This window comes from Paralichthys olivaceus, chromosome 13 (assembly GCF_024713975.1).
Source record: "Paralichthys olivaceus isolate ysfri-2021 chromosome 13, ASM2471397v2, whole genome shotgun sequence".
Taxonomy (NCBI): domain Eukaryota; kingdom Metazoa; phylum Chordata; class Actinopteri; order Pleuronectiformes; family Paralichthyidae; genus Paralichthys; species Paralichthys olivaceus.
In genome coordinates, this window is record NC_091105.1 from 20,658,514 (window position 1) to 20,685,168 (window position 26,655).

Below are 26,655 nucleotides of genomic sequence, written 5' to 3' on the forward strand. Positions count from 1 at the left end.
GGGATGCTGGAGCTGGCCTCCTCCTCCTCGCCGTGCAACATGGATGCACACGGCACTCAAGCATTCTAAATTCATCTAAACAACCACCTCTCTCACCTCTCGTTCACCTGGCATGTAACAACTTGCTTTTGTATCTAAACCTGTTGAGGAAACAGACGTGTTACAGAGTTTAATGTCAGATTTAAAGACCTCCTTTTTTCATTTGGTGATATACACTCGCTACATTTGTCATTGGTCACGTCTCAGTTTTTAATTATAGATTTAAAACACTGTGGTTTGATTAAAAATATAATGATAATAATTTACAGACATTTAATTGCATAGATCAAACATTTTTTAATAAAATGTGTTATTTTAGTTAACATAAGCCTGTTTAAAGTATTAGGTAAAGTGCAGTAATTAAAATACATGGACAGCTGGGATCAAACTGGGCAGCCAGAGATTTCATTTTCAGTATTAACCAATAAAAAAAGCTTTAACATAGATAATTAATAGCTAATAATCACAACCTCATATAATCACAATGATTAAATGCAGGACTACATTTAAAAATGGCCACACTATGTTGAAGACTTCTGTTCTGACTTCCTCCAGTATAGACTCAAAACTGTCCCTGGCCCGGTGTGTTTCTGATTTCCTGCACCGTCTGGTGAAGGTAGCAGCTTTGCATGCTGGGGTCACACCTGTAATGTATTTCACACTGAGTTATATTTCGAGTGACCACCTGGATGAGGAAATAACATGTTCACAGTGTATGAGGACATACACCCCTCCCTGCCAGGTAGGAACAGGTGTTTATTTTAGACAACACACACTACACTCATACAACATGGACTGCATCAATTCACCATGTTTATTTCTTTTTGTTTGAAGGGAATGGGGTTGCTTTATGTCACTTAGCTTAAAAAAAAAAACAACCCTGCGAGATCTGGGAAACTTTTCACAGATAGAAACTTTTAAACTTGCAAAAACCACTTCTCCCCTGAGTCTCTTCTTTTTTTTTGGATAATGATAATCTTCAGGTTTTATATTATCTAAACTTCCTGAGGTGTGTTGCACTGTTATGTTCCTCGTTTCCCAAACTAAATCAAAGACAAAAAACGGAAATGACAAAAAAAATATGTCAAAGAGCATTCCACAACGCATTCACTACAGGGGATTTCTTTTTCTCACGGTGAGGAAAAGTAATGGTATTTTTCTCGTCCAACTCCTGGTTAGCTGGACTAATTTTTTTTTTTATATATATATATTATGTGCAGCTCTGGGGCATGTGAATGAAAAGATTGATTGTGTGAATGCCGATTCTGTCAGCCACAAACAGGCAATGAAATACCAAGCACACCTGGAGCAGCATTTACTTTTGACAGCCACATACCAATGTGAGCCCCTCCCATTAGAAAAACAATGAAGTCCATCATAAAACATTTATAGTAGATAAAGTGCCGACAGTGCTAAAAGCGAGAACATTGCAGCAGCAGGTCTAAAATTATTTCAGAGGTGGACGGGATTAGGATACACAATAAATATTGCTGGTTTCTTAGATTTTATCTAAATGTTTGTGCAATATTATAATCAATGCTCAGCCATTAGTTAATCTTCTATCTTTTAATACCAAATTTTAAATTAGGGACAACTGACTGTTTTGGACACTTTACAACATGAGATATAAGATATAATAGAGCATAAAGTTTTTAATTCTATTTATTCATGAAGACAACATGTAGCTTTATTTTAAATACTGTTTCAATCATCTTACAAAAATAATTTAACCTGTGTTAAAAATGATTCAAGCCATAAATCACAATTCAAGTATGATTCCTTTGGTGCACTAACAATCTGTGAAATCACAGCTTGCTATTACTAACAGCAGGCGGTGCCACTTCCACCACGACTTTGCCCAGGTTTTTCCCAGAATACATGTAGTCCACAGCCCGGAAGACTGACTCCAAGCCTACAAACCTCCCCCCCTCTGCCAGATCCCCATAATCCACTTCACACACTAGCTTCCCATTGGCAAACATCTGCATCATGCTACTCAGAGCCTCCCTGTAGTCACTGTAGAAGTGGGGCAGGAAGAAACCCCGCATGCTGGCCGACTTCTGCAGCAGCTTGACCGGCAGTGTTCCTCCTTTGAACTGTGGGATACCCGATGGCGTCTGGTACCCAGAGATGAAGCCGATCACTATGAGCCGACCCTTGTTGGCCAAACTGTTCACTGCGACTTCTAAAACACTTCCTCCCACTGACTCATACACCACGTGTACACCTTGTGGGTACTCTTTCCGAAGCGTCTTGGCGAGGTCTTCTGTAGTGTAGTTGATCGGCCTGTTACAGCCGAGGGACTTCAGAAAGCCGGCTTTCTCGTTGGAAGAACAGGTCCCAATCACGTGGCAACCGGCCTGCTTAGCAAACTGCACGGCAAACTGTCCAGTGCCTCCTGCAGCCGCCGTGACCAGGACCGCCTCACCTTCGGCCAGGTCGCCCAGACGTTTCAAGGCGATGTAGGCTGTGGCACCGCTGACCAGCAGGGTGAGGAACTCTGGCTTCACTGCAGGGACGGGCACGCATTCCTTGGCAGGCACCACCGTGTACTCAGCAAAGGCACCACTGCGGAAATAGGCCACGGTGTCTCCGATGGTGTAACGGGAGCTGGCGCTAAGGCCAAGGCCGACGACCTCACCGATACCCTCGAAACCGGCATCGAAAGGAGGCTTCAGTGACGGGTCGTAGCGGCCCGCCGTGTAATTAATATCACTGGCATTGATTCCCACAAAACTAAAGACAAACAGAGAAAAGAACAAGAGTTGTGGATTAAAAGGTGAGAAGATAAAATTGTTTCATGAGGAAGTTGTGAATAAAATGTATACAATACATTCATGATGGCAAACAAAAGCAATTGTGTGGTCATTAGCGTTTCCTGAATTCCAGTCCGAAGGTCAAGACTTCAGCTTCCTTCTCTAGACACGTCTGCACGGGGCATAAACACTCTGGTTTGTTTTGGCAATGATTCCCTTTTCTCTTGAAGAGAACAGTCCTGCTCTGACAGGGAAAGGCTTGTATCACAAAACACATTGCATGATGTCATGATTCATTGTCTTCAGAGACACCCACAACAAACTGCACTTTTTAAAAATCTTAGATAGTTGCTTTTTGCCTCGGCACGACAACGGCTGTTTTCATCTTACTTCGGTAACATGCAGGAAACAAATATGTGGGAAAGGAATGGATAAATAAATCATTTACCGTCGTTTAGAGCAGCGCACATGCTGCGCCTCATTACTGTGTGTGTCAAGCGTGTACTTTGAGCTTGTAGATAATGCTTCTGTGGTTTATAGATGGGCTCCGATGATATAACAAAATACCTTGATTTGTCTTTTTACATCGATGGAATCAGTCTCCTCACAAAAAAACGTGTTATCATCAAAGACACAAATGCTTCAATATGCCTCAATGAAAATACTAAACTATTTCAGTTTTAACAAATTAAATAAGATAATATTTGCGACAATAAAGCCACAACTAGTTAGAAAGAATTCTAAAACTGATAACAAAACCCAGATCTATATCCAGAACAGAAAACACGAAACCCCACCACTTGTTACACCACCATTATAATACAATAACACGTGTGATGACAAATGCTCAGATTTAAAAAAATATACTGAATGAAATAAAGAGACAATACTTTCATTTTTATTTATAGCAGGAGTGAAATTTAAATCTATAAAAACTGCTTTCCAGAACAAATATTAGTATTATTTAAAAATATATATATTTGACTCCACCTTTGTGCAGAGTATTTGTATTGGCTTCAGCAAAGTGACTACGTTTAGTTAAACGAGTACACAGAGTGTGCTTGAATGTCAGGCTGAAGAGCACTTAAGAATTTTGGCATTTACAGATTTACAGCATATTAAAAACATCTGCTTCCTTTCAGTCAATGAAACAATAATATATGGTGACGATAAAAAACTTTTATCTCTGTCTTGTGAATTAATCTGCTTCTATCACCGCTCTCTTTTCAATCATCCACTTCTCTAGGTTTGTCATTAAACGCATTTCATATCTACATTTTCTTTAAGGTTACGCCGGTGCCGTGCCCAACGGAATAGGTGGCTCTCAGATGGCACCACAATCCCACAAACAGAAATAGGAATATTTATTTCCCTTGTTGGTTTCTCAGATCCTGTGACGCCTCAGTAATGCACATACAAATGGCCAAAGGTCTTAGTTCACAAATGATCACTGTCTTACGGGGTGAAAAGTCACTAACATGGCCTGATATGTTTTACACTTGGTTTCATGGAAAATAAGTTAATTGGTGATAAATAACACAATACAGCCTGGGGTGAACTTGTGTATGGCTAATTTAACTTTTAAAATGATGTCAGACACGGATTCATACAGACTGTGATGTAGAAATGAAAATGAGGTGAGGACAATACCTCTGGGGGAAATCTCACATTGAACCAGAATGTTAAAAATACATGTATGCCTCTACGTTTTATTTTAAATTACATAATGTTGAATTGAATGACATGAATCCATTGATATCTAAACGATGTAGACAGTGTCAGGCTACATATGGTTTGTATCACACACAGTCTGTGGTGTGTGCAGTGACTTCAGGTGGTTTACTCTGCTTTATAACCGTGAACACACCGCTGGTTCCTGCTGCTGTGAATGATTGAAATGATGCTGCAATTCCCCGCGCCATGTAACAGCATCTCCCTCTCCATCTCCTGCGTGGTGCCAGTCTGAGCCCCCCCATGACTTTCTGTTTGCAGGTTGGTGACGTAGAGAGAGAGAGACAGGAGGGCAGAGGGGGAGAGAGACAGAGAGTGTGTGTGTGTATGTGTGTGAGAGAGAGAGAGAGATCCCGAGATGGATTGATAGACAAATGCAGAAGAGGGCGGAACTTGGAATTACAGTAGAGCGCTTTATTCCTCACGTATTTGTGCCATCTTGTGATGATGATGATCGCAGGTGCTGGACATGGGTAAACTGAGGTAAGCGCGGACCTTGATTTTTATTTTCTTATTTTTACAACTTCTCCACACTATAGTGACACATACACATGACATAATCGCCCACAGATAGACTCACGCTTTGGCACATGCGTTTGCTTATTCCGTGCGTCCAGAGCAGGAAACAGTCTATTCCTGCACGTCTCTCTAAAAAAAACCAACTACTTACCGATTCCTGACGAGCAGCTCCGCGTCTCCCGGGGTCGGTACCGCGACGCTTTGCACTGACACGGCCTCTTTGAAATCAGGGCTGAGCTTGGTTACGACCAGCTTGCTCATGCTGCTGGGTATGGAGGATCCCATGAAATCCATGAAGTGCGAGGAGTAGGACATGTCTATGATGGTGCGCCGCGCCGCCGGATGAACTCCTGAAAGTGAGTCGGTTGCTCCGCGCCCCCCGCCGATCACCGACACCGCTCTCCTGCCGTGTCTCAGCAGCAGCGGCCGCAGGAGGAGCCTGGACATGGCACCGATGTGTGACAAAGTTCACGGACAACTTGACGGGCGTCGGTGGCAGCAGTGAGCCCGGCTGCTATTAGCCTGCGCTACAGGCTGTGCACATGCAGGCCGGGCCGGGTCGAGCCGGGCTTCCCAACGCGCCTTAGTAAATAAGAAAATAAAAGCATAAACGCCGTGGCTCTTTAATTGCGTGAGCCTCGCTCTACTTAACGCAACACGCACGGAATCGAGTGTAAAGGATTAAAACGTTGCACTGGTGCAGCCTCGTAAGCAGCACAGCAGCGCTCCAGACTTGTCGTCGGAGTCCCTCCCCTTCCCGGACACAGCGCTCACTTCCTAGTAAGGTGAAACAAATCAATCCTCATCTCCTGCCGTATCCTCAGACCCAGCTCGTTTTCCTCCCACGGAAACACACACACGCGAAACCCGTTGGATCTTTTCTAGAAACACTTAACACAGCCACGTAGCTTGGTGCGTAAATGCGTAATTGCGCATCTGCTAAATTTGCATCTTTTCTTTATTATCTGGAAAGGTGTTGCTGAAGGATCGCGTGTACACCTGTAACCAATGCGTGTGTTAATGCTGTTTGCCTTCCACTGTGCACGTTTCATTTAGCCACGCTATACCACCCTCATTATCACCGTGTTGTCACTTGACTGTCTCCTCTGGAAGCAGAAATGTTGCACTGTTCCTACAACATGTTGGACCAGTGAACACGCGTCCCTCCCCCAGTGGGAGTCAAACCCCCTATGACAGTGGCACGCTTTTAAACGCAGATAAAGACTGCATGCAAGTTGTTAAAAAACACAATGGTCAATACTTGTTGTGGTTTGCAGTAGGTCTACATGTTTATATAAGTTTGGTTTTAGTTCCAAAATAATCCTTTCCTTTGTCGGAGGTTTGGGTTTTTTAAAAGGCAAAGGCTGAAGGAGAGAGAGAGGGAGAGAGAGAGAGAGAGAGAGGGGGGAAAAACAAGACAATTAAAAAGATTGACAGGTAGGCTCCTCTGTCAGGGGTGACGCTTGTGGAGAGGGGAGGAGTAAAAATGTAGCAGGAAAAGCCACTCGATGCGTCTGTCTATCAGTTGAGACTGTCTGAAACAGCTTCTGGATCCACCGCGTTTCCATTTTTTCTCTTTTCCTGTCGGGGAGACCTCGGATCAGTCCCAGGAGTTTGGCCCCCTCTTTGCTTTTTTAAAAGCGGCAAATATCTGAGTCCATGTCGATCTGATGTGTTGTTGGCGAAGCTTGGATGCGCCTGCGTCTTGTTTGTTTCCCCCCTCTCTCAAGTGATATCCTCTCCACCGCATCAGCCACCCCTCCAAAAAAAAAAACCCGACTCTTGTCCAAGATGCGATGAGATGAGCGGCGGAAATCGCTTCCACGAGCCCTAAAACGTAAGTAGGAGAGAAAACCTGCTCGCTCCCGCTTATTCATCCATCTGTTTTCAGTGGGAGAGAAGGAAGGGAATGAGGGGAGGGAGGAAAAAGTCTCCGCCGGACTGGTGAGGCTGGATCCGGGCTGAGGTGGCGTGGTGGTGACGGGACTGACATTAACCCATCTAATGCCTGTCTATCTATTTCTCCCCTCTCCTTCTTTTCTCTCTTCTCTCTTTCAGGTCTCCGCTAAAAGAAAAGGAAACAGACGGATACTTCTCAGAGCTGTGCGCTGCGATCACGCGGGACTTATTTGTTTGGTTGCTGCCAGAGTTTATTTATTTTTTAGTTTTGGCGTGTGCGTAAAAGGCGCAGCAAACTATCGTCCCCCCTCCAAACAGCACTGGAGATTACATGGGGGATTTTTCCTGGGGGGAGAGAGACTGAAAACTTCAAGGTGCTTGCTGGCTGCCTCTGATTATTTATTTTTACGTTTTATTTTTTTACCGCGAGAGAGATGAAGGAAGATGATCTTTGATGGACGTGAAGTTGTCAGGAGCTGGCCGAACGCCGTCGTCATTTTTGAGCTGATCCTCGCTGAAACCGACACAGCTATTGAGCCCCCAAAAGAGCAGGCAGTTTGAAAAAAGAAGACCTGACATTTCCAGCCCCTGCCCCCGAGAAACGGGATGATTTTCCAACACTGATAAGACTTGTAATTGTGTGTAATTCCTGCATGAGAAGCACCGTGGAACGGGACGGTCACTATGCCGAGGAGAAAGCAGCAAGAGCCGCGGCGATCAGCAGGTATAACCCGCCCCTCCATTCCACACGACCATTCCACATCCCAGTAGCCAAACTATACTTTTTATTCACATGTGCCAAATACACACATCTCCTTCCATCTCCTTCAACTGTGCTGCATGCTGGGATTTATTTTGCTTTGTTTGTTAAAATAATTTTTCTTGTGTTCCTCACTCACCTTCCTGAGCATCACTTTTTATTTTAAAATGTGTCCATTTGCGCAAAATGACGCACATATCTGCGCAATGCCACTTTGAGTTCTTTTTTTTTTGAAATCTCCCCTTTTTGCCAGGAAAGTTCTCTTAATACTGGTGAGATAAACTAAATGGCATGTTATGGGGGATAAAAGGGAGCTTTTGAGGTTCAAGAGTGAGTAATGATGAATAATTGACTGGGAAAGAAAGGGGTAGAAAACTGGTGAGAGCCGGTTTTTCCCTTCTTTCTATTTTATTAGAGGATTGCCATCCTTGATTTGATGCGTGATTGATCGCCTGTCATGTGGCAGTCTTTGATCTATTCATCCCTGATAAACATCAATAAATCCTTCCATGAAGACAGCCATGTCTCTGGTTGGTTTTACCACTCCAAACACACACACACACACACACATACACACACACACACACACACATACAACCCCCCTGTTGTCTCAACCAGGAGGCGGAAAAAGCCAAATAAAGTTGTGGAAAATCACCTCAATTTGATTTTATGTGAACAAGCGAAAGCAAATGAAAGAACTGTGTGTGTGTTGAATAGATCACATGGAAGAAAAAAAAGAAATTAACCCCAAAACACTCTTTTAATCAGGTGTTTGACTTCCCTCGTGTGTCTTTTTCTACCTAGAGATGAATGATGTGTTTTTATTTTTTTGCCGTGTTCCCATCCAAATTCACCCCACATTCCCTGTAAGAATCAGTCCAGTAATGAAATCAATATCCACTGCTGGAGGGGGAGTATAATATTTGCAATGTGACCAACTGATAAAACCAGGTGTTGGCGGAGGACCGACAAGGTTGACTTCAAGTGGTTTGGATTTGGACTCCCCCTTTTCTCCTCTCGTCTCCCTGCAGCCTTTAAACAAATGTAAATGAGTGACAGGGGTTTCTACCTCTGTGCTAATGAGGCCGAGCCTTTGAAGTTAGGCATTAACAACTGGAGTGAACAAAAGACAGTTACAGAATTTTAAAGAGATTTTGAAATATGAGGTGCAAAGCGGGTCGAACAGGAGGGCCAGCCGACGAAGACTTTGAACTCAGCAGGTTTTATCATTTTAAGCAGGGAGCTGGGGATGATAGCGGCGGTGGTGGTGATGAGGAGGATGAGGAGGAGGATGAGAAGGAGTGTGGGATGCATGGGGGAACATTCAACCAGTGCTCGCTGCCGACTTCTTTCTTTCTCCCTTTGCCTTTCTAGCAAAGCAAGTGTTCAAGTGATTTCTGGCCCACACTGCAAAGCCAGGATTCAGATTTAGATATTGAGTCTCAGTGCACTTTTGTGTGTGAGTGTGTGTGTGTGTGTGTTTGTGTGCGAGAGAGAGAGAGAGAGAGAGAGAGAGAGAGAGAGAGAAATGTCCCCATGCAAAGAGGTCAGCCACGATCGGAGCAGATTGACTCCTGTTAGGTTTCTGCTCGTAGGTAGATGGAGGCATGAAAACATGACATCACTTTGACCCTGTCTCCCCCCACCACCATCACTGCCACAACACACACACACACACACACACACACACACACTATTGATCCACTGCACTGTCCACTGAGTGCCATGCACATCATGGTTTGTAATGGTCAATCACAGCTTGGCAGACGGGATGTTTTCCATTCTTCCATGAACATGACGGTCAGTCAGAGATTACGCCCTCCACGCCACAGTCCCAATGGCAACAAATTACACACACAAACACACACACACACACACACACACACACACTGGTAACTGGTGTTGACCTGGGGCTTTTTTTTAAAGAGGATATTGCTCATAGTGGGACTGAGCATGGAAATCAGAATTAAAACAATAGTGACTTGTCGGGACAGCTGTCCTTTAATTTCTCCCCCTCTGCCTTCTTTTGGTGAATGTTTTGTTGTATTTGTTATACTAAGTTTTATTTAAGTCATTCACATGATGCGGGAAACTGTTCCACACAACGGCAGAAATTGCGAAAGATCGAAGTGGATTTGAGTTTCACTTAAGTTGTGGAATGTTTTTGCTTATTTTCTGAAAATGTATAGGCACAATTTTGGGTGACAGAATTTTCTAATTGAAAAAGTTTTAGTTTTTTTTTTCTTTAATTACTAGTCTATTATATTATATATATATTATAATTGAAAGTAAATATAATATTTCCACAAAAACATCTGATTTTGAAACATAAGATTTTATCACACAAAATATTGCATGTTTTTCTCAGTAGTATTTTGAAGCGTGTGTGTGTGTGTGTGCTTGCATTTTTTGAAGATTTACATAAAACGGTCGAGATTTGATAGAGTTTTCTACAGATGAAACAACTGTGGCACTCAATCTACTTACAGGAGATGTACATTTAGGAAAATAAATAGGAAAGCCATGATAGCGAGAAACTTAAAACAAAACTGCATTAGAAAGTGTGTGAGAGCACAATATGTATTTCTTTGTGCACAAATGCACGCTCCTGTGTTTGATATCCCACTTGTAGCTTCACCTCCATCGTGAAATGACTCCATTCAGAGGTGATGAGGACAGGAATGGAAGTCTGGAGCAATTTATGGGCAGAATGGAGTGATGCCGTCTTTCATCCGAGGCCAGGCTTAGAAAGTCGAACAGGGAGGAAGAAAGAAGGAAGACGGGCAGATAAGATGCTCGCTGTTATTTTTGTGGAGCACGATGGTTAATTATAAGAAAGAGTGTGTGTGTGTGTGTGTGTGTGTGTGTGTGTGTGTGTGTGTGTGTGTGCGTATAGAAGGGTGGGGGGAGTGGGTGGGTGGGTAAGGTTGCTTCCCGTTGGCTTCATTAGAGAGAGCCCTAATTATCTGTGCAGCTGATGGATTTGTGACAGGCCCTAACGATTAATGCTGACAAATTCAGTAAGGTGTCAAGTCCGCAGCTGCCTTGATGTAATCAAGTTGATATTATACAGTCCCCATAGCCCCTAGTGCAGCACCAACTCAATTTGCCTGTGCAGGTGACAAATGGACTTTGCTACCTGACTAATCACGTCAGGAGACAATGCCAGTTAATGACCTCGGCGAGCCCCCACCACCCCCACCGCTCTTATAACCTTGTAATAAGCGAGCCAGGCCGGCTACAGCACTTCACAACCGTTTCCTGTCCCACTCCCCTTTTTTTTAAATTTCTATCATATAATTCCTCTGCTTTCATCTGAATCCTTTCAACCTGAATTTCTAAGTCAAAGTGCATTGTGTCAAAGTTTCCTCTTGTTTTCAGTTGGAATGCAAGGAGGGGGCGGTGAGATTTTTTTTTTTAACTGTTTCAAGAAGATTTATTTATTTTTATATTAATGCAACAGCTCAGGCCTGCTCTAACCACTTGATATATCTGCACTCCAGAGTAATCCCAGGAACCATTTTTAAAATCTCGACATTCTGTTGAAGTTTTTACACTTTTGCATGTGTTACAGCCCTGCTAGTAAATCACCAACATATCATAACACGGGTCTCCACGCACTTTGGCTGAACGTCCTCCCCAACTCAGAGCTGTAGCCGCCTCACTGAAGGCCTCCCCCGTTTTATTCTGAGCTGGAGAATCACAGTGCCCAGGGATTAATGATTTTGCATGCCCGGGGTAGCTAAGATTACACAGCGACCTTTGTGCTCTTATTTGATGATGCTGTTATGTGATATTCTCCCCTCGAAATAATCAGCATGCTGAGATTTATGTGCCCCCACTCCTCTGTCTACACCAGCGTCCTGAGGAGAACAGCGGAGTATAGCCTCTAGGTGTGTGTGTGTTTTTACTTTTTATGTTGCCAGATTTGAATAACACCTTCCCTCTTAACAATCAGAACACTGTTGTTCTGATGAAAAGTACATTCTCAGGAAAGTGTCTCAGGACTAAAAGTTGGGGCGGCTCATAACGTCCGATGGCTTAAAAGCTCCACAGCTTCTGAGAAATGAGAAGTTTATGTTAGATTTTGATGAAAACGCAGTGTGTGTGTGTGTGTGTGTGTGTGTGTGTACTTGTAGCTTAGTGCTGACCGGTGTTAGTTTTCCTGGAATGAATAACCTGAACGAGTGCAATGGTAACCACGCCACGTTAGTCATCCTCTTACGCAGGGCCTGCCTTCAGATCCTCTCTCCGTTTTCCCCACAAGAGCACGAAAAAAAACTCGAACAGCAGCTCCGCACATTTCTCACTTCTGACTGTCATATCTGTTCACAATTCACCATCAAACGGAGGAATATCAGACGGGGCAGGAACACATATTGATCCGTTGCAGCCTGTTTTAGTTCACCCCTTTCAGTTGAGCTGTGTTCTTCCTATAGGAGTTCCCTTTAGGGTGTGTGTGTGTGTGTGTGTGTGTGTGTTTGGACGCGGTTAGAGGTTACGCTAATTGGAGTGGCAGTGTCGTTAGCAGGTGGCATCGATCGACCTCGTCGATGGCCACTTTTGCTCCTGCGCCACCCTCTGAAACTAATAGTTAAATTTACATCTGGGATTTGAGCCAGTCAAAGGTCAGACATGCTCAGCTTGCTCTGCTAATGCTTCGAGTCACCACAAGTGCTCCTGGTGTGTGTGTGTGTGTGTTTGTGTGTGTGTGGTATTAGTTGCAGGCACGGTACATGCATTAGTTACGTTTATTATCCTTGCAAAATGTAATTCTGTAATTCACAAGCATTTTGCACAAAACACATTACAGTCTCATCACTCAAATAGATTCAAGATCAGCATGAAAGCTTTTTTTTAATTTAGTATTGATCATCAGTGAATAACTAATATAATCAAATGGAAGGTATTAGCAAGCTTTAATCCGCATGTGTAAATCTATTCCTGTTCCCATAAATAAGGACATATTTCACACCATGGTATTAATGCCCGTCCTTGTCTCTTTCTCTCTCTGATTTTTTCCGGGGCATCCTCAACAAAAGCTGCCCTGAGGGCACGCTACACACACACACACACACACACACACACACACACACACACACACACACACACACACACACACACACACACGCACACACACACATTGTCAACCATAAACACAGACAGTCAGCCTGACAGACAGACAGACAGACACACACACCTACACCTAATGCTTAAGTGCAGCCAGCATGTCTCTGTGGGAGGTCATAATGGAGGTGGCTTAGTATGATGGGAAATCATATCATTAAAGCAGCCAGATGTGCTTTGTTGCCGCCTTGCAGCTCATAAAAACAGCAGCAAGTCATGGGATCCAAAAAAGAAAGAAAAAAAAAAATCAAGTCTGAGAAAATCAAGTCTGAAACAGATAGAAAGCAGCCCTCTGGGACTGGGCTGACAAGCAGTCTTACTCCTGACTGCCATAGAAAAACAATTTCCCCCCAAATAAAGAATTTTTGTTCTCGTTTTTCAATGTTGCAGCAGCATAACAAACTTGTTTTTTTTATCTCTCGTGAAATTCAGATTGGACTCAAAGCTTTGATAAACAGCGTGCTGTTGCTGTTATCAGCGTTGTGTTAAGTGTGCTTAATTACTATGTAATATTTGTGTTGTGCTGAGTAATTACATTTTGTTAAGGCTCCACAGTGGGGATGTAAGGCTAAAGAGAGCATTAATGAAAATTTGTTGATATGTTGTGGGGGTTTTTTTTTTTCTCCGGCACCTAATTTGAGACGTGAGGAAGATAAGAGGGGAAGCGTTCAAGAGAAGTAGTCGTGCAACATTTAAGGCAAAAAATTGACATCTCAAATTTTTTTAAGTATAACATTTGCAGAGGGTAAATTTGCTCTCTTGATCAGTGCCATGCCTCCTCGAGAGGCTACGGGAAAGTCTGCTAGAGCCAAATTTAACATGTTACTTCTATCAATAAAAGATGAGCAATTACAGAATATTTTGTCTAATAAGTATTTGAATTCCTTGGCGCAGGAAAAAAAAACATGTAACTTACCCACTCATTACATCAGTTAGCAGGGGGAGTGAGAGGCAGCTCTTTGATGCCAACAAACAAACAAGACAAACGAGATGGGCCCACTACAGAAGAGCAAAAGCCCTATCCAGGGACATCCAGCCCCTGCACACTCCTCCCTCTCCTCCGTCTCTTCCTCCTCTGCGCCTCTCTACCTCTCTCTCACTCTCTCCGTCTATTTCGCATACCTCTCATCTCTTCTTTCATTTCTCGGCACTCCCTCTCTCTTTATTTCTTGCACTTTTTCCCGTCTCAGGCATATTTCTCCTCTTGCATCCCCCTCTCTTCTGGATAAATACTTTTTTTTTTTTTGCCAGTCAAAAGCCAAGAAAAAAAAGAGAGAAGTGCTGGTGGGAGGGGAGGGTGAGGATGGCATGAATGAAAAACGGGGATAACATAATGCTTTTTTTTTTTTTTATCTGTGCTCTTTTTTTTCTCCCTACCTCATCAGACAAAGTTAGGTGGAGATCGTCAGGGAAATGAAACGCTGAAAGGGAAACACAGTTTACCTGTGCATTCTGGATTTTTGTGGAGGTATTTATTTTTGGAAAATACCGAATTAACTCAACATGGGTTAAGTGCCTCCAGGCGTGTAACAAAAAAACATCTGTTTTGGCGTTATTTGCACTGTCATTCCGATAATCAAACAGCGGCGAGAGAGATGGGGAGAATGCATGTTGGAAGATGGCAGTGGGCACCAATGTTTAGTCCAACGGCAACATCAAACACGGCGGTACGAGTGGGTGGGGGTTTATGCGGGTGGGTGGATGGTGAGGGAAGGGGTAGTGGGATGAAATCTGTGTGTGTGTGGATTGGGTGGGGTGTGTGTGCAGCTTTTAGGACGTGTATTAGAGCTGACAGATGAACGGGACGATGGACAAATTCTCCTGCAACAGCTGTGACTGCCGCCATTATCCTGACAGGTGTCAATTAAGAATTACTGCCCGGCCGGCCGAATGCCCCCCCCTACTCCTGACTCGCACACACGTCCCTCCATCCCTACAGCACACCACACCCCCCCACCCACCCTCTTGTCCAGCTGTCGGCGTGCGAGAGAAATAACACTTTACCCTTGTCAGCGTTGTCACAGGCCCCTGCAGTCCTGGTTCTCTCTTCTTCCCCTGACTTTGAAACGTCAGCCGGTGGCAGGCGTCCGCTGATCAATCGCTCGGCGAATTAGTGGTGATCATGGTGATGTAGCTGTAGGTGGAAGATGGGGGCGTTGGGGTGTGGGGTGTTTGTCCATTTTTCACATGTACGAACCGTGATCCCCTGTTTGTAGTCAAGTCTACCCTCAGGTTACCGAACATCGGCAGAAAGCGGCAATGACGTCCGCATCTGAAAGAAAAAAAGCTCCTTAATGACAACTGTGGTGTGTTTGGGAGCATTTGTACACTGTGTGTGGTGTGTTCACCTTTTGTCAGAACAGCGGCTGCAGACTTGTCCTAAATGCTGGTTCTCTTGATCTCCTCTCACTCGGCCTGTTGGCTAAGGGCCGCTCTTATTCCACATTGTTAAGTGGGGAGCTGAGGTCAGTGAATGGGAAAATGAACAGTTGCCGTTGCCCATCACAAAAGCTCCTCTCCAGTAAACCTGTAGGCTGATAAACACATTCTGAGGCCGGCAGCCATGCTTCTGGCTTTAGGCAAAAAAGGAAAATGTATTTGGTGTGTGTGTTTTCTATCCGCCATATTTTCCGAAATTGTTAAGGGGTTAAATTGTTTTAGTGGCATATCCGCTTAACTGTCCTTTTAATTGTAAAAGTGTAATAAGCATTGTTATATATATTTACTTCAATGTCATGCTACATACCTTTATTTCTAATAATACACCATATACTTTAGCCTGACATGCACATGCTCCAATCGAATTTGAAAGTTATTATATGCTCATGTGCCACACTGTTGACACTGTGTCGTTATTACGGCTCCTGTAATAAATGCACTTTTCAGTGCCGGCGAAGAATAAACATGAGAAGCTTCAGTCAGTGGAAGGAGGAAGCGAAAAAACGGCAAAGTGAAAAAGCAACATGAGAGCGTGTGGAAAGCTCCCCAGGAATACACACATGGATTTGCATGTTCACTTGGGAGTTGCAGTTTTGGATTTCCTCCCTCGAAATCATTTGCCACAGAAGATAACCGTGCAAGATAATATCAGTGTTATTTCGCTACTCCTGCTTTATTTGCATATCTCTTGTTTTAAATAAGGCAACCCCTTGGAGTGAAATTCGTTTTTTCGGAGATTCACTCGGCATCGTTTCCCCCCCCCTCTCCTGATCACAAACCTAACCTCTCTCTCTCTCTCTCCCTCTATTCCTTTTTATTGCGTTCTTTCTTCAGGCCTTCCCCCTTTCTTCTGTCTCACACTGGCACTATACTGCTCTGAGCGATTATCAAACCTGAGAATATTTTCCATCCCCATGCAAATCACCCACCATGCTCTCTTATCATTCCTGCTTTGCCCCTCCATCGCAAATGGTTGTGTGTAATCAAAGTAAACGGCAGCTAAAGCAAAAGGGAAAACGCTCTTTGTGGAGATGGATGGAGGGATTAAATATTAACCGGATGCGGCTGACTTAAGGCAAGTGTTTTACATAGCTGCTCCTGCCGCGGATGCCTCGCATTGATCCCCTCGCCCTGGTGCCTTCACTTGTTTAGTTGTATGCTGTTAATTTTTCACCGTCATCTCAGTGGCCAGGCCTTTAAAGCGAAGAGAGAGAGAGACAGAGAGGGAGGCCAATGACTGGTTCACACACACCCGCCCCCCCCCTTGCTTTTAACGGGGGCAGGTGAGATGGATGATAGCAATTTGAAATTTTGTTTGTGCGTGTGATCATGGAGATTGTTTTTGGTATTACCATGGTGTAACCATTCCCAGTGATTAATTGGAGCGAACGCTTTGCTGGAATCTGAGGAATCGTTGGAAACGGGCGGTTGCAGGTTCTCCACCTACCTCCCGTCTCCACTCGTGAATGTGGCGTTTATCGGCTGACCTTGGAGTCCGACAGTGCTGCCTTCTTACACACACACATGCAACACACTCCCAGGATCCTGGCTCAACACACTGCCCCCCTTGTCATATCACTTCCTTCATTTCCTCATGCCTCCTTCTTCCTCTCCTCCAGCTGTGATTAAAAGAAAAAATCAGACCACTCAAACCAAACCTCAGGGCTAAAAGGAGACTAAACAAAAACAAAATGGCTACAGTGGCCACACTATCCATGTGGACATTAGTGGTAGGAATGTTCTCTCACCGTGTGTTTTCAATGTGTTTGTTGTCTACATGTGTATAGCAATATCCTGCGGGTCACAGAGACAGCTTGTTAACAGGGGGGCTCATACCACTTCCTCTAACAACACACACACACACACACACGCACACACACACACAGTTGCACTGGTGCAGTTGACGGCATTGTGAAGGCCTCCTGGCATTTTTAAGTGCAGTGTGTGTCAGTCCTGCAGTGTAGCTCTACCCCTGCAGTCGTCAAACATGGCCACCACTCATCACTCAACCCTAATGATGCCCCCCCACCACACACACACACATACATACACACTCACTAACTCATGCACCTCCCCTCCCCATCCCTGGCCAGAGTGCACATCTGACAGGGTCGTACGCAGTTCGTGACCCCCAGGTGGCCGCAGTCTGGCCGCTCGCTGCACTCCTCTACATGTTTTTGTTTCTTGTCTTTCTCTCTCTCTCTCTCTCTGGCTCCATTTCTCCCTGTTCCTCGCCGAAACTTTACATTCCATTTAGGTTCAAACAGATACGAGTCCCTGCGCAGCGAGCGTCAGTGTTTTCGGCGCTGTAAGGTGCAGATAGCTGATATTTATAATGCTGCATGGTGCTAATTTGACAATTTGCATGCCACCCAAAAATTCCAAAATATTTTGTGTTTCAACCAGAATGCAAGCGACGAAAATGCTCTAAGCCAATAAGCCAGTAATAATCGCGACGATAATAATAATAACACTAAAAATATTGTTGCCTTGTTGTTTAATCCAATCAAAGTGCGGCATTGCTATTAAATGTGGTTAAAAGAGCTTCCCTAAGGAAAGTGTGGCAGTAAACATGAGATTGAAATATATCCATCATATCAGGCCCACAGTCATTATTTTAATAAACGACGCATTTTCTAATATGTCTGACCCTCCTCTTTCTTTTCCTCCTGTGTCTCTTGGATCCTCACCAACTTCTCCTCCCTTTTCACGCTGTTTTCTTTTTTCTCGTCTCTCTGTGTCTCTTGCTCTTTTGCTCTCCTTTAGTCAAAGTAGCCCTGGTCCCCATAGCAACACATAGTGAACTCTTACTCATTAGTGTGTATGCAGTCCCGCTGAATGGCCTGAATCCTGTTTCCTCACTCCTGTAGTTTCACACGCACACCGTCTCCTCCCCACGGTTTTATCTGACCGGGCCGAGTGTGGTTTTAGACGTTTGCTTGATTTTAAAATCAGTGTGTTTTGTCTTGTTGCGGTGGCTGAATTGTATGTGTGTGTGAGAGACTTCATGAAGATTGAGAGGCGACACTGGGAAACGTCCCTTCGTCACGCCTGACTCACGCTGGGCTATATTTTATTTATTTATTTATTTTGCTGTTAAATCTCCAGAGTGCTGATAACAGGTCAGCCGTTGAGAGAGAAACGAGACAGAGGAAGGGTGTAAAGAGAGAGCGAGAAAGAGAGAGGGAGGGGTAGAGTGAGTAAGAGAAAGAACCAGGATATGATTAGAGAGAGAGAGAGAGAGTAAGGAAGTGTGTATGCAAGAGAAAAAGAAGAGAGAGATTGGTCGTCTTTATGCTGGCTCACCCATTGCGTGGGCGGCGCATGGAATGGAGGGGTCAATGGGATGCCGTGATAGGCTAATCTGCCAGGAAGGGAGGGTTAGGGCAGGCCTCATGGGAGCAGCTCATTGGCTAGACTCATTTGCCCTCTGAAATAAAATCTCATTGCGTCTTTGTTTTCATTTTTTTTCTCCGTTTGAAGATTGATAGTGTGGGTATTTGCTCTGAAATCTCTTTTCGAGTGTGAATATTTATCTGCCTGCATCTATACTGTATGTGCCTCCACAACAGTGTGTGTGTGTTTCTGGGTGTGTGTGTGTGTGGCATACTTTTCTTAGTTCATCCCAGTTCCTGTGGGAGCGTGTGTGTATGTGTGTATGTGCAACATTTCCAGAGCTGTGTGTGCTCGTCCTTCAGTCAGACACATGGATGACAGATGACCCAGTGGGAGACACCAGCCATCCTGCCCAACCGGAATCTTACCCCCCCCCAAAAAACCTCTCCACCTGCCCCCCTCCCCACTTGCCTACTAAAAAGTGCATACTTTTGTTTACTTCCTCGGCTCTTGGCCATAAATCCAGGATCCACCTCCGATGTGGCGTTGCCCCCTTTTCCTCGGGTTACAGCTTTGTACGTGGTCATAATAGCGACGTCACCGTGAGAGTGTATGTGCCCGTCTATCGCTTTAGGCTGGTGGTGTAGGTAATGTGGGTGGGTGGGTGGCTTACTGGACCAGAGGAAACCTAAATCCTCATATAAAAAGGCCATGCACTCAGCCCGGGCCGAGGGAATGAGGGGGGGAGAAGAAGGGAAAAGAGAGGGAGACAGAAACAGGAGGAAAGAGAGAGAGAGAAAGAGAGAGAGAGAGAAGGGAAAAAAGTTGATTTCCTTTTTCAGCAGAGCCATACATCACAGGGCCTCCCAGCTGCAGTGTCACAAGCTGACAGAATGACATGTGTCATTTATCAAAGGGGCCAGGCGGGGGCCTTGGGAAACGTGCACCACAAAGCCTGAGAGAGTTCATTCCAACGCTCAACCCTCCCTCTTTCCTCCCCTCCCTCCCTCACTCATCTCTACTCCTTCAGCCCGCCCCCGCCGTTCACTCTCCTCCTCGTTTTCTCTCCTCTCTGCACCCCCCCCTCCCTCAGCCCCGACCACCTCCACCACCCTCCCCGCTCACTTTGCCATGGTGCCAAAAAAACCCAGTGAGTACAGGCGGCTGCTTTACCTTAAAGCCAAAGTCACTCCAACTTTGAAGAAATAAATCACATTAAAAGAACATTTAAAACCGACGTTTCCCTGCGAGCTCATACCTCAGCAGCCTACACAGAAATTTATTACAGTCATTCATAGCATTATTGCCCAGCGCTGATAATTATTATACTTCAGACCCCAAAGTTTAGGTGTTGAAACATATTTAATGCCGCACCTTGCCACTTGGATGAGTGAACTGACATTTTTGGGAATGTGTGTTTGTGTTTGTGTGCGTGTGTTTTTGTTTGTGAGTCGAAGTCCAGACTGTTGCTGACCTGATCTGGTAAACAGCAGCCTCTTTTTTTCTGATTATATTATTATAGCCGATAGCATTTAGCACTACCCACATATCATTCTCTACTTACTTTTCAATCACTTTTATTCAGTTTATCTCCTTGTTGCCTTGAAACATTTATATGCACACACACACACACACACACACACACTTTCCATACCTGCTACTGAAAAGTTGTTCGACAGAGAGATTACAGCTCTCGGGCCCCCTGTCAGAGGTCTGCGGGGTCACAGCACTGAACGCTCGGGGCCCGTTTAAGAACCCATTACGTCGCGGAACAGCTTGTACATAGGAGCGCCTGTTGTAACCTATCTGTCAGCCACTACGGCGAGCCGTGTCAGTCCAGTTGTGGCGTGCCTATCTGCAACTTTTTGTGTCGATGTCTTACCTCACCGCGTGCACTCCATTTCCAGCTTCCTCTCATCCATCATCGGCTCACCTTTCATCCCAAACCCCCATTCACCCCCATCATCAAGCCCCTGCTAGGGTTAACACCATCCCAGCCACTTCCAGAATCAATAAACTATCTCACCTGGGAGAGTTTTAACGCTGCAATATGCCTCTTTTTTTGTGTTTGTTTTAGTCACCACATTTGTGCAACGTCCTATTTTATAGAACATGTTCTTGTGTCCAATTAATAAGCAAAGATTAAGTCAATTCAATATGAAATTATCGGGGGTGAATACACGGAAATAAATCACATAATTCTAGAACAATATTTTAATTTACTGACCAGCTTTTTTGGTTTGTTGCATTGAATAAATAACATCTGTACATCTTTTAAATTCAAATTATTCATATTTAATGATGGGACATCTTCACTGTTAGAAACTGATTACATTACAAATACATATAAATTCAGATGCATTTTGAAAACTGTGCCCACTTTCTTACTATTGCTTTCCAACACCAGGCCAAAGACAGTACATTTGTACTTCTAGCCAGGGCCTCACAGATCAGACTGCCTGAGGAGCAGCTGCAAAATTCTGGGCGAAATTCTCTGTTAAATAATTAAAAAATCCGACACGGGGCTGCACGAGGTGGCGAGCAGACAGAGGGGGAGAGAGCGTTGGTGAGGCGACGGCGGGGAGTGAAGAAGAAGTGGGGCGGGTGGTGGTGGCGGCGGGGGCGGGTGCCCTCCTGACAGTATTATGTTTCCTTGCTTTGTCTGCGGGGGTTAAAAGATGTGGTACATCATTAAGAAGAATATTCAGCGGCGGTGTCACCGAGGGGTGACCTTTCCAACAGGTCATGGATAGTTCACTCTTCACCCCCAACACCCCCCCCACCCCCGAGCCTCAGCCCACCAAATACTGCCCCCCTCCACCCCCACCCCTCCCTAGCCTCTGTACACAAAGCCGTAGGTGTGGGTTCAGGGCTGGAGTTGTGGTAGTCCAGCGGTGGCCATTTTGATACTTTCCCGTTTTCTTGCTGAGAGAGGGGTCATCGGCAGTGCGAGCTTTTAATTGATTGCAGTGTGCGGTCAAGGTTATCTTCAGCATGACAAAAAATGCTCTGCTACAGTTCTGAAGAACATTCTGGCACCTATAGATGACTCAGCTTATGTCGACGGCACCGACATGTGTTTATATGGAGATCAAGAGACAGAACTTTGAGATGAAAATGTCGGGACTATCCGTGATTCATGATAACATTACTGAATGTCGTCTGTCTCTCTAGTCTCCCCCCTTTCTCGTCTTTGTCCCCTCACCTCCTCACTCCGTCCTCTCTCTGTGCATCTTTGGCTGCCTCTCTGCGAACGAGTGTCAGAGTCAGAGGGAAGACGGTCCCGCGTTCATTTGTCTTCATAAGCCTCATTTATTTTTGCAGCCAGATGTGAGCTGACAGACATCACTCAGTGCCCCCCCCACCCTCTTCCCGACTCTTCTTTCAGCACCCTAGAACATCCCCCCCCCAAAGAAATACCCATCCACCGGGAGGTCAGGCGAGCACCCCACTGCCGCCTCCTCCTCCCCCCTCTCCCCAGCATCAGCATTACAGAAGATGGATGTGTCTTTAAAGCAGAGATTGATTGTGGATATCAGAGTTATGGCGCCATTCATCACGGCTGATATTATTCAGACGAGCGGGATTGAACAAGGAGGTGGGACTCACTGAGCCCATGGGTGGGAGAGCGTGCGCCACTTGTGTGTGTGTCTGTGTGTGTGTGTGTGTGTGTGTGTGAATGAAGGTGTGTGTGTGTGTGTTTATGCTCATGTACTGTAACGCGCTTGTAGCTCCTTAAGTCTGCTTCACTTGGGAGTGCTGGCATGTGTTGGCGTCTGGCTGTTTCTCGTCTTTATTCTCATCCGTGTGTGTGTTTACGTGTGTGTGTAAGTGTGTGTGTGTGTGTGTGTGTGTGTGTGAAGCTGTCTACATTGATCTCTAGTGATGTGATCCTCCTTCAGAGTCCGTTCTCACCGGACTCTGATTTACGGCTTCATTAAGATCCTCGTGCTACCTCCCCTTCTTTTTGTCTCCCTCCTTTCGCCAGGTCACTCTCTGAGAGACACACACACACACACACACACACACACACACACTTACATGCACTCTCTGGAGGGAAAGCTGCAACTAAAGGGACTTTTCATCCCAACACTTTGTATAGTTTGTTTCTGTTCTGTTTGTCATCTTTATGAATAATCTCTTATTATTCATCAAGGGCTTAGCACCTCATTGTGTGCCCCCGAGAGTTGAAGTGCTGTGGTGGTTTTGGAGGTGCTTCCCTACCCCCAGGCAGCCCCACTCGGTTGAAAAGAGCCCTCATTGTGTGTGTGTCGTCTTTTATGGCGCTGTCTGAAAGAGAGGGATGCACTCCAGTCGGCATTCAAATGCACGTGGTAAAGCAGCCAGCAGAGCAGGACAAACACCACAGGTTGTAAACGCTTTGAAAAGGAGTGTGTGTAAGGTGTGCATGAGGATATGTAAATGTAAGTGTGAGCAAGTTTGTGTGAGTGTGTGCAGGCTCTTGACTGAGAGGTTTTCACTCTCTTTACCTCCACTTTTCTCTCCTGATACACTTTGTCGCTTACTTTGCTCCTTTTTTCTCCTCCCTGTCCACCTGTCTTCTGTATTTTTCTTCAATGACTTTCTTCTGCCTCAGAGTTTTTCTGTTTTTAAACCGCACCCCCCTTTACCACCACCACCACCACCACCGCCATTATCAGGAGTCAAGTCATGCAGAAATGTAAAAAAAAGAAGGTAATCACACTTTGTGCTGGTGCTTTTGTCGTCAGGCCGTGATGGAAATGGGTCTAAATATGAGATTAGAACCTGCCGGTGACTGATGCTATTAGGCAGATATGCCATAGACTTTACTATCTCCCATGAAGGATTAGCGCAAATTATACTGGGAGACAGGCTTGATTTCTCCTCTGCATGGCTGGATGTGGGCATTTGAGGCACTCTAAGTTGACAGCGTCTGTCTCTGCTTAGTTCTCCGAGACAGGTTGTGTGACAGCTGATGCCAGGCGAGGGCTTAAAAAGTGTGTATGTGTGGGTGTCTATTTGTGTATTGGACGACGCCTGGTCTGTATGTGTGTGTGTGTGTGTGTGTGTGTGTGTGTGTGTGACAGTAGGAGAGTTATAAACTGACAGGCGAGCGTGTTTGAATGTGATTGCGTTTTAGTGACGTTTTTTTTTTTTTTTTTTTTTAGAAAACAGGTTCTCTTCAAGTAGGGTGACAATTAGGATAGGCTAATTTTAAGCTTGGTAGCTTCCTTGTTAATTCTACAAACTCTTATCTAGTGTTATTTTAAATAATTAAACCGTCTGTAAGACTGTCCAGGTGAAGCTGTTTTTGTAGCTATGAATAAGTAAGAAAGCCGGGCAGACGTCTGACCAAGTGCTGGATTTCAGCGTTTAAAACCATTTGTAGGATTGCTGATGGAAAAAGAAAAAAAAAAAAAACAGATAACAGACAACAGGACTCACAAGTTTCTGTTTGTATCCAAACCCTCATTTTTCTTCAGAGAGGTCCGTCATGAGAGCAGGCTGATGGCAGCCATCACGTAGTGCGTAATCTCAAATTTGTTTGAAGTATGATGTTGATATAACTGGGGGAAGGTGGTCGAGGGGTTTGTTCACCTCCCAGGAATGTTTGAGGGAACATGCAAATGCTCCCTGTTTTAGCCCTGCTGTCTCCTCTCGGCCCACTGATTTAGGAGGGTGACATGTCCTTTAATGTTGGGTAGTAAACTGGAGGGGTGGATTTATAGGCTCGAGTCTTTTTTTTTCTCCCCCACCGTCTCTGTACGCTGGCTCCTATGTCGACTGTACTAGATACAACCCTACTGGATTTCAGGTGTTTTCGAGGCTACAGAAGATGGTTTAGCAGAGTTGTTAGTTTCTGCTTTGTGACATGACCACGTGCCACACAGAAGTTGGACAAAGGAAGTTTCAATTGAAACTCACATGATTCAGTAACTTGAATACAGCAAACTGTGGGTTAAACCTTTCATGAATTACAGTTCAACCCCAGAGCAAAGACATTTCTTGCATCAAAATCCTGATCAATGAAGGGAATGAACTTTCTTCCTGGCTTTTGTTAATAGATTTTAACCTAAGCAATGCTTGCATATACAGATAAGGTTTAGGGTTAACACAACTTGAGTGGCCGTCAGAGTGCATACCTCCGTCAAGTCCCAACAGTCCCCCAATGAAACAACATTTAAAATCACCAGAGCCAGACTCTTATTTGGATTTTTGATCTGCATCAATTCGTAAACACTCATCGAGCTCAGTCCCCTAAACATGTCTGATGTTTTTATCAAGTTCCATGAATTATTCTCTTAAAAGTCAATGAAAATGTCAGATTCCGATCCGCATCAAAATTTAATGGGTTCTTCGTTGTGTCATGTCCATCCCTCCACAACCATCATGGAACCTGGTTCAGTTGTTTTTGTGTAAACCTGCTAACAAAGCAACAGACCAAGGTACAGAGTTGAAAACTTCTCGGCCGAGGTAATGATCTTTACTGCACATTAAAAACCACTCATATCCACTCACAGCCCGTATTTGGATTCAACAGGCCCTCACCTCTTCCTCACCTTTTTGCTCAGTCTTCCCACTCATCATCCTCGTCTCTGCTCTTTCCTCCCCCTTACTTCGTGAGGTGTGATGCACAGCAGTGCTTCGCAGTGTCGGCAGGACTGCAACAGGTCAGAGTGTAAAGTTGCTCAGATAGCTTTAGTGTCAGATTGGTATGGTGTACATTATGTTTCCTGATATTGTCTCCATGCTGGATTTTGGCCAGAGGAGTCTGTCCACCTCTGATATGATGTAGGCAGAGTTTCTGCCTGACTACAGCAGGTGAATATGAACGCGTTAGAATTTTTTTGTTTAAGGTGGCTAACCAGAAAATCCATCTCAGTGAGATGTGGGAGGATTTACTTTAGTTTGGTTTCCACTAGACTTTTGGAGTTACATAATAAAAGACATTTTATTGTCTAACCTCACAATAGTAGAGAGAGGGGAAACACACAGCAGTGAAATCTTTTTAGCATGTGAAAAGTCGTAACGGCACCAGTATCATCTTAGAAGCCTGCATCGGTCTCCTCTATACATGATGCTCCAAATCAGTCTCCTCCTCTTCTCGACTCAGTTTGACTGATCAGTCCGAGGCCTAGTTTACTGCTGCCAGCATGGGACTTGATGTTCACTTCTCTATTTATTTCCACGGCCCGTGCGTTTTTCCCATATAAAGACAGTCTATGTCCAACCGTGTCACTGCGTGATGGATTGCATAGTCCTCTTCTCTCAGGAAGAGAAAGGGGGGGGTTGGTGGAAAGAAGGGAGGAAAGACGGAGGGAAAGAATGAGTGAGAGAGCAGGGAAGCGGAGTGGTGCGGTGCACCAGTGAAGGACATGGCAGCTTAGCGCTGGCCAAAAAGACTGTGCTGAACACCTGCTCCTGTCTCCAACGCCCCTTCAACCTCCTCATTACCTGTCAATCTATCACAAGGCAGCCAGATCAAATGTCTGCAGCAGCCAGGACTCGCACAGGGAGGGAGTGAGTGAGGTGGGAGGGGGTGAGTGAGGGAAGATAGAAAGAAAGAAGGAAAAGAGAGGGACAGATTGCATGTCTGGGAAAGCAGAAGATGAAGGGGAAGTAAATGGAGCATCTGTGTGTCCATATCAAAGATGTGTTGATAATTAGGAGTTAACTTTGTTCGGAGTGAAATCATTTAAAACTTCTGCAGGTAGTTTGTCATGTTGCTAAATTAACAATTCTGTGTCGGATGCAGCTTCATCTTAATGTAGTTTAATAATGGTCAATGGGAACTTAAAATATTACAGACAAGTCTACAGAGGTAAAATATGAAAAAAGTACCACAGAGAAATGTTCAGGATCAGAATATTATTTAACACATAAAATTCAAGATATATTACTCTGACCGAAAATCAGTAACACTTTGTCAGGCGTCACAAACAGCACTTTTGTGTTTATTTCAGTAGTGCAACACTTCACCTGCTCTACGAAGCAGTGTTCAGACCCACATAAAGCACTGTCTGGCCTTTGATTGGCGCCTCTGTGTAAAAGAGGTGAGTCTGTGAC

General features: G+C 44.7%; 2 protein-coding genes across 3 annotated transcripts in view; one reads left to right on the forward strand and one right to left on the reverse strand.

Annotated features, from left to right (window-relative positions):
- Nucleotides 1–835: 835 nt before the first annotated feature.
- LOC109642384 (prostaglandin reductase 3) lies at nucleotides 836–5,812 on the reverse strand. The gene is made up of 2 exons (XM_020107155.2): nucleotides 5,197–5,812; nucleotides 836–2,775 (listed from the first exon to the last, which is right to left on the reverse strand). Exons 1-2 carry the CDS (start codon nucleotides 5,490–5,492, stop codon nucleotides 1,845–1,847), a joined length of 1,227 nt encoding a protein of 408 aa, XP_019962714.2. The 5' UTR covers nucleotides 5,493–5,812; the 3' UTR covers nucleotides 836–1,844.
- The window catches only part of LOC109632065 (teashirt homolog 1-like), a 36,769-nt gene continuing 14,983 nt past the window's right edge, over nucleotides 4,870–26,655 (forward strand). The window contains exons 1-2 of one of the 2 annotated variants that reach the window (XM_069537215.1): nucleotides 4,870–5,009; nucleotides 7,104–7,668. In XM_069537215.1, the coding sequence (XP_069393316.1) occupies nucleotides 7,629–7,668 (40 nt within the window). In that variant the 5' untranslated portion in view covers nucleotides 4,870–5,009; nucleotides 7,104–7,628. Of the gene's footprint in view, nucleotides 5,010–6,486; nucleotides 6,883–7,103; nucleotides 7,669–26,655 lie in introns of those variants that run through there. The other variant, XM_069537214.1, reaches the window with a different exon arrangement.

Excerpts from the sequence above, each read along its gene's own strand:
- LOC109642384 (XM_020107155.2), bottom strand. The coding sequence starts at position 5,492 with ATGTCCAGGCTCCTCCTGCGGCCGCTGCTGCTGAGACACGGCAGGAGA. Across the intron at positions 2,776-5,196 it reads GAGCTGCTCGTCAGGAATCG|TTTTGTGGGAATCAATGCCA; the intron begins GTAAGTAGTTGG and ends GTTTGTCTTTAG.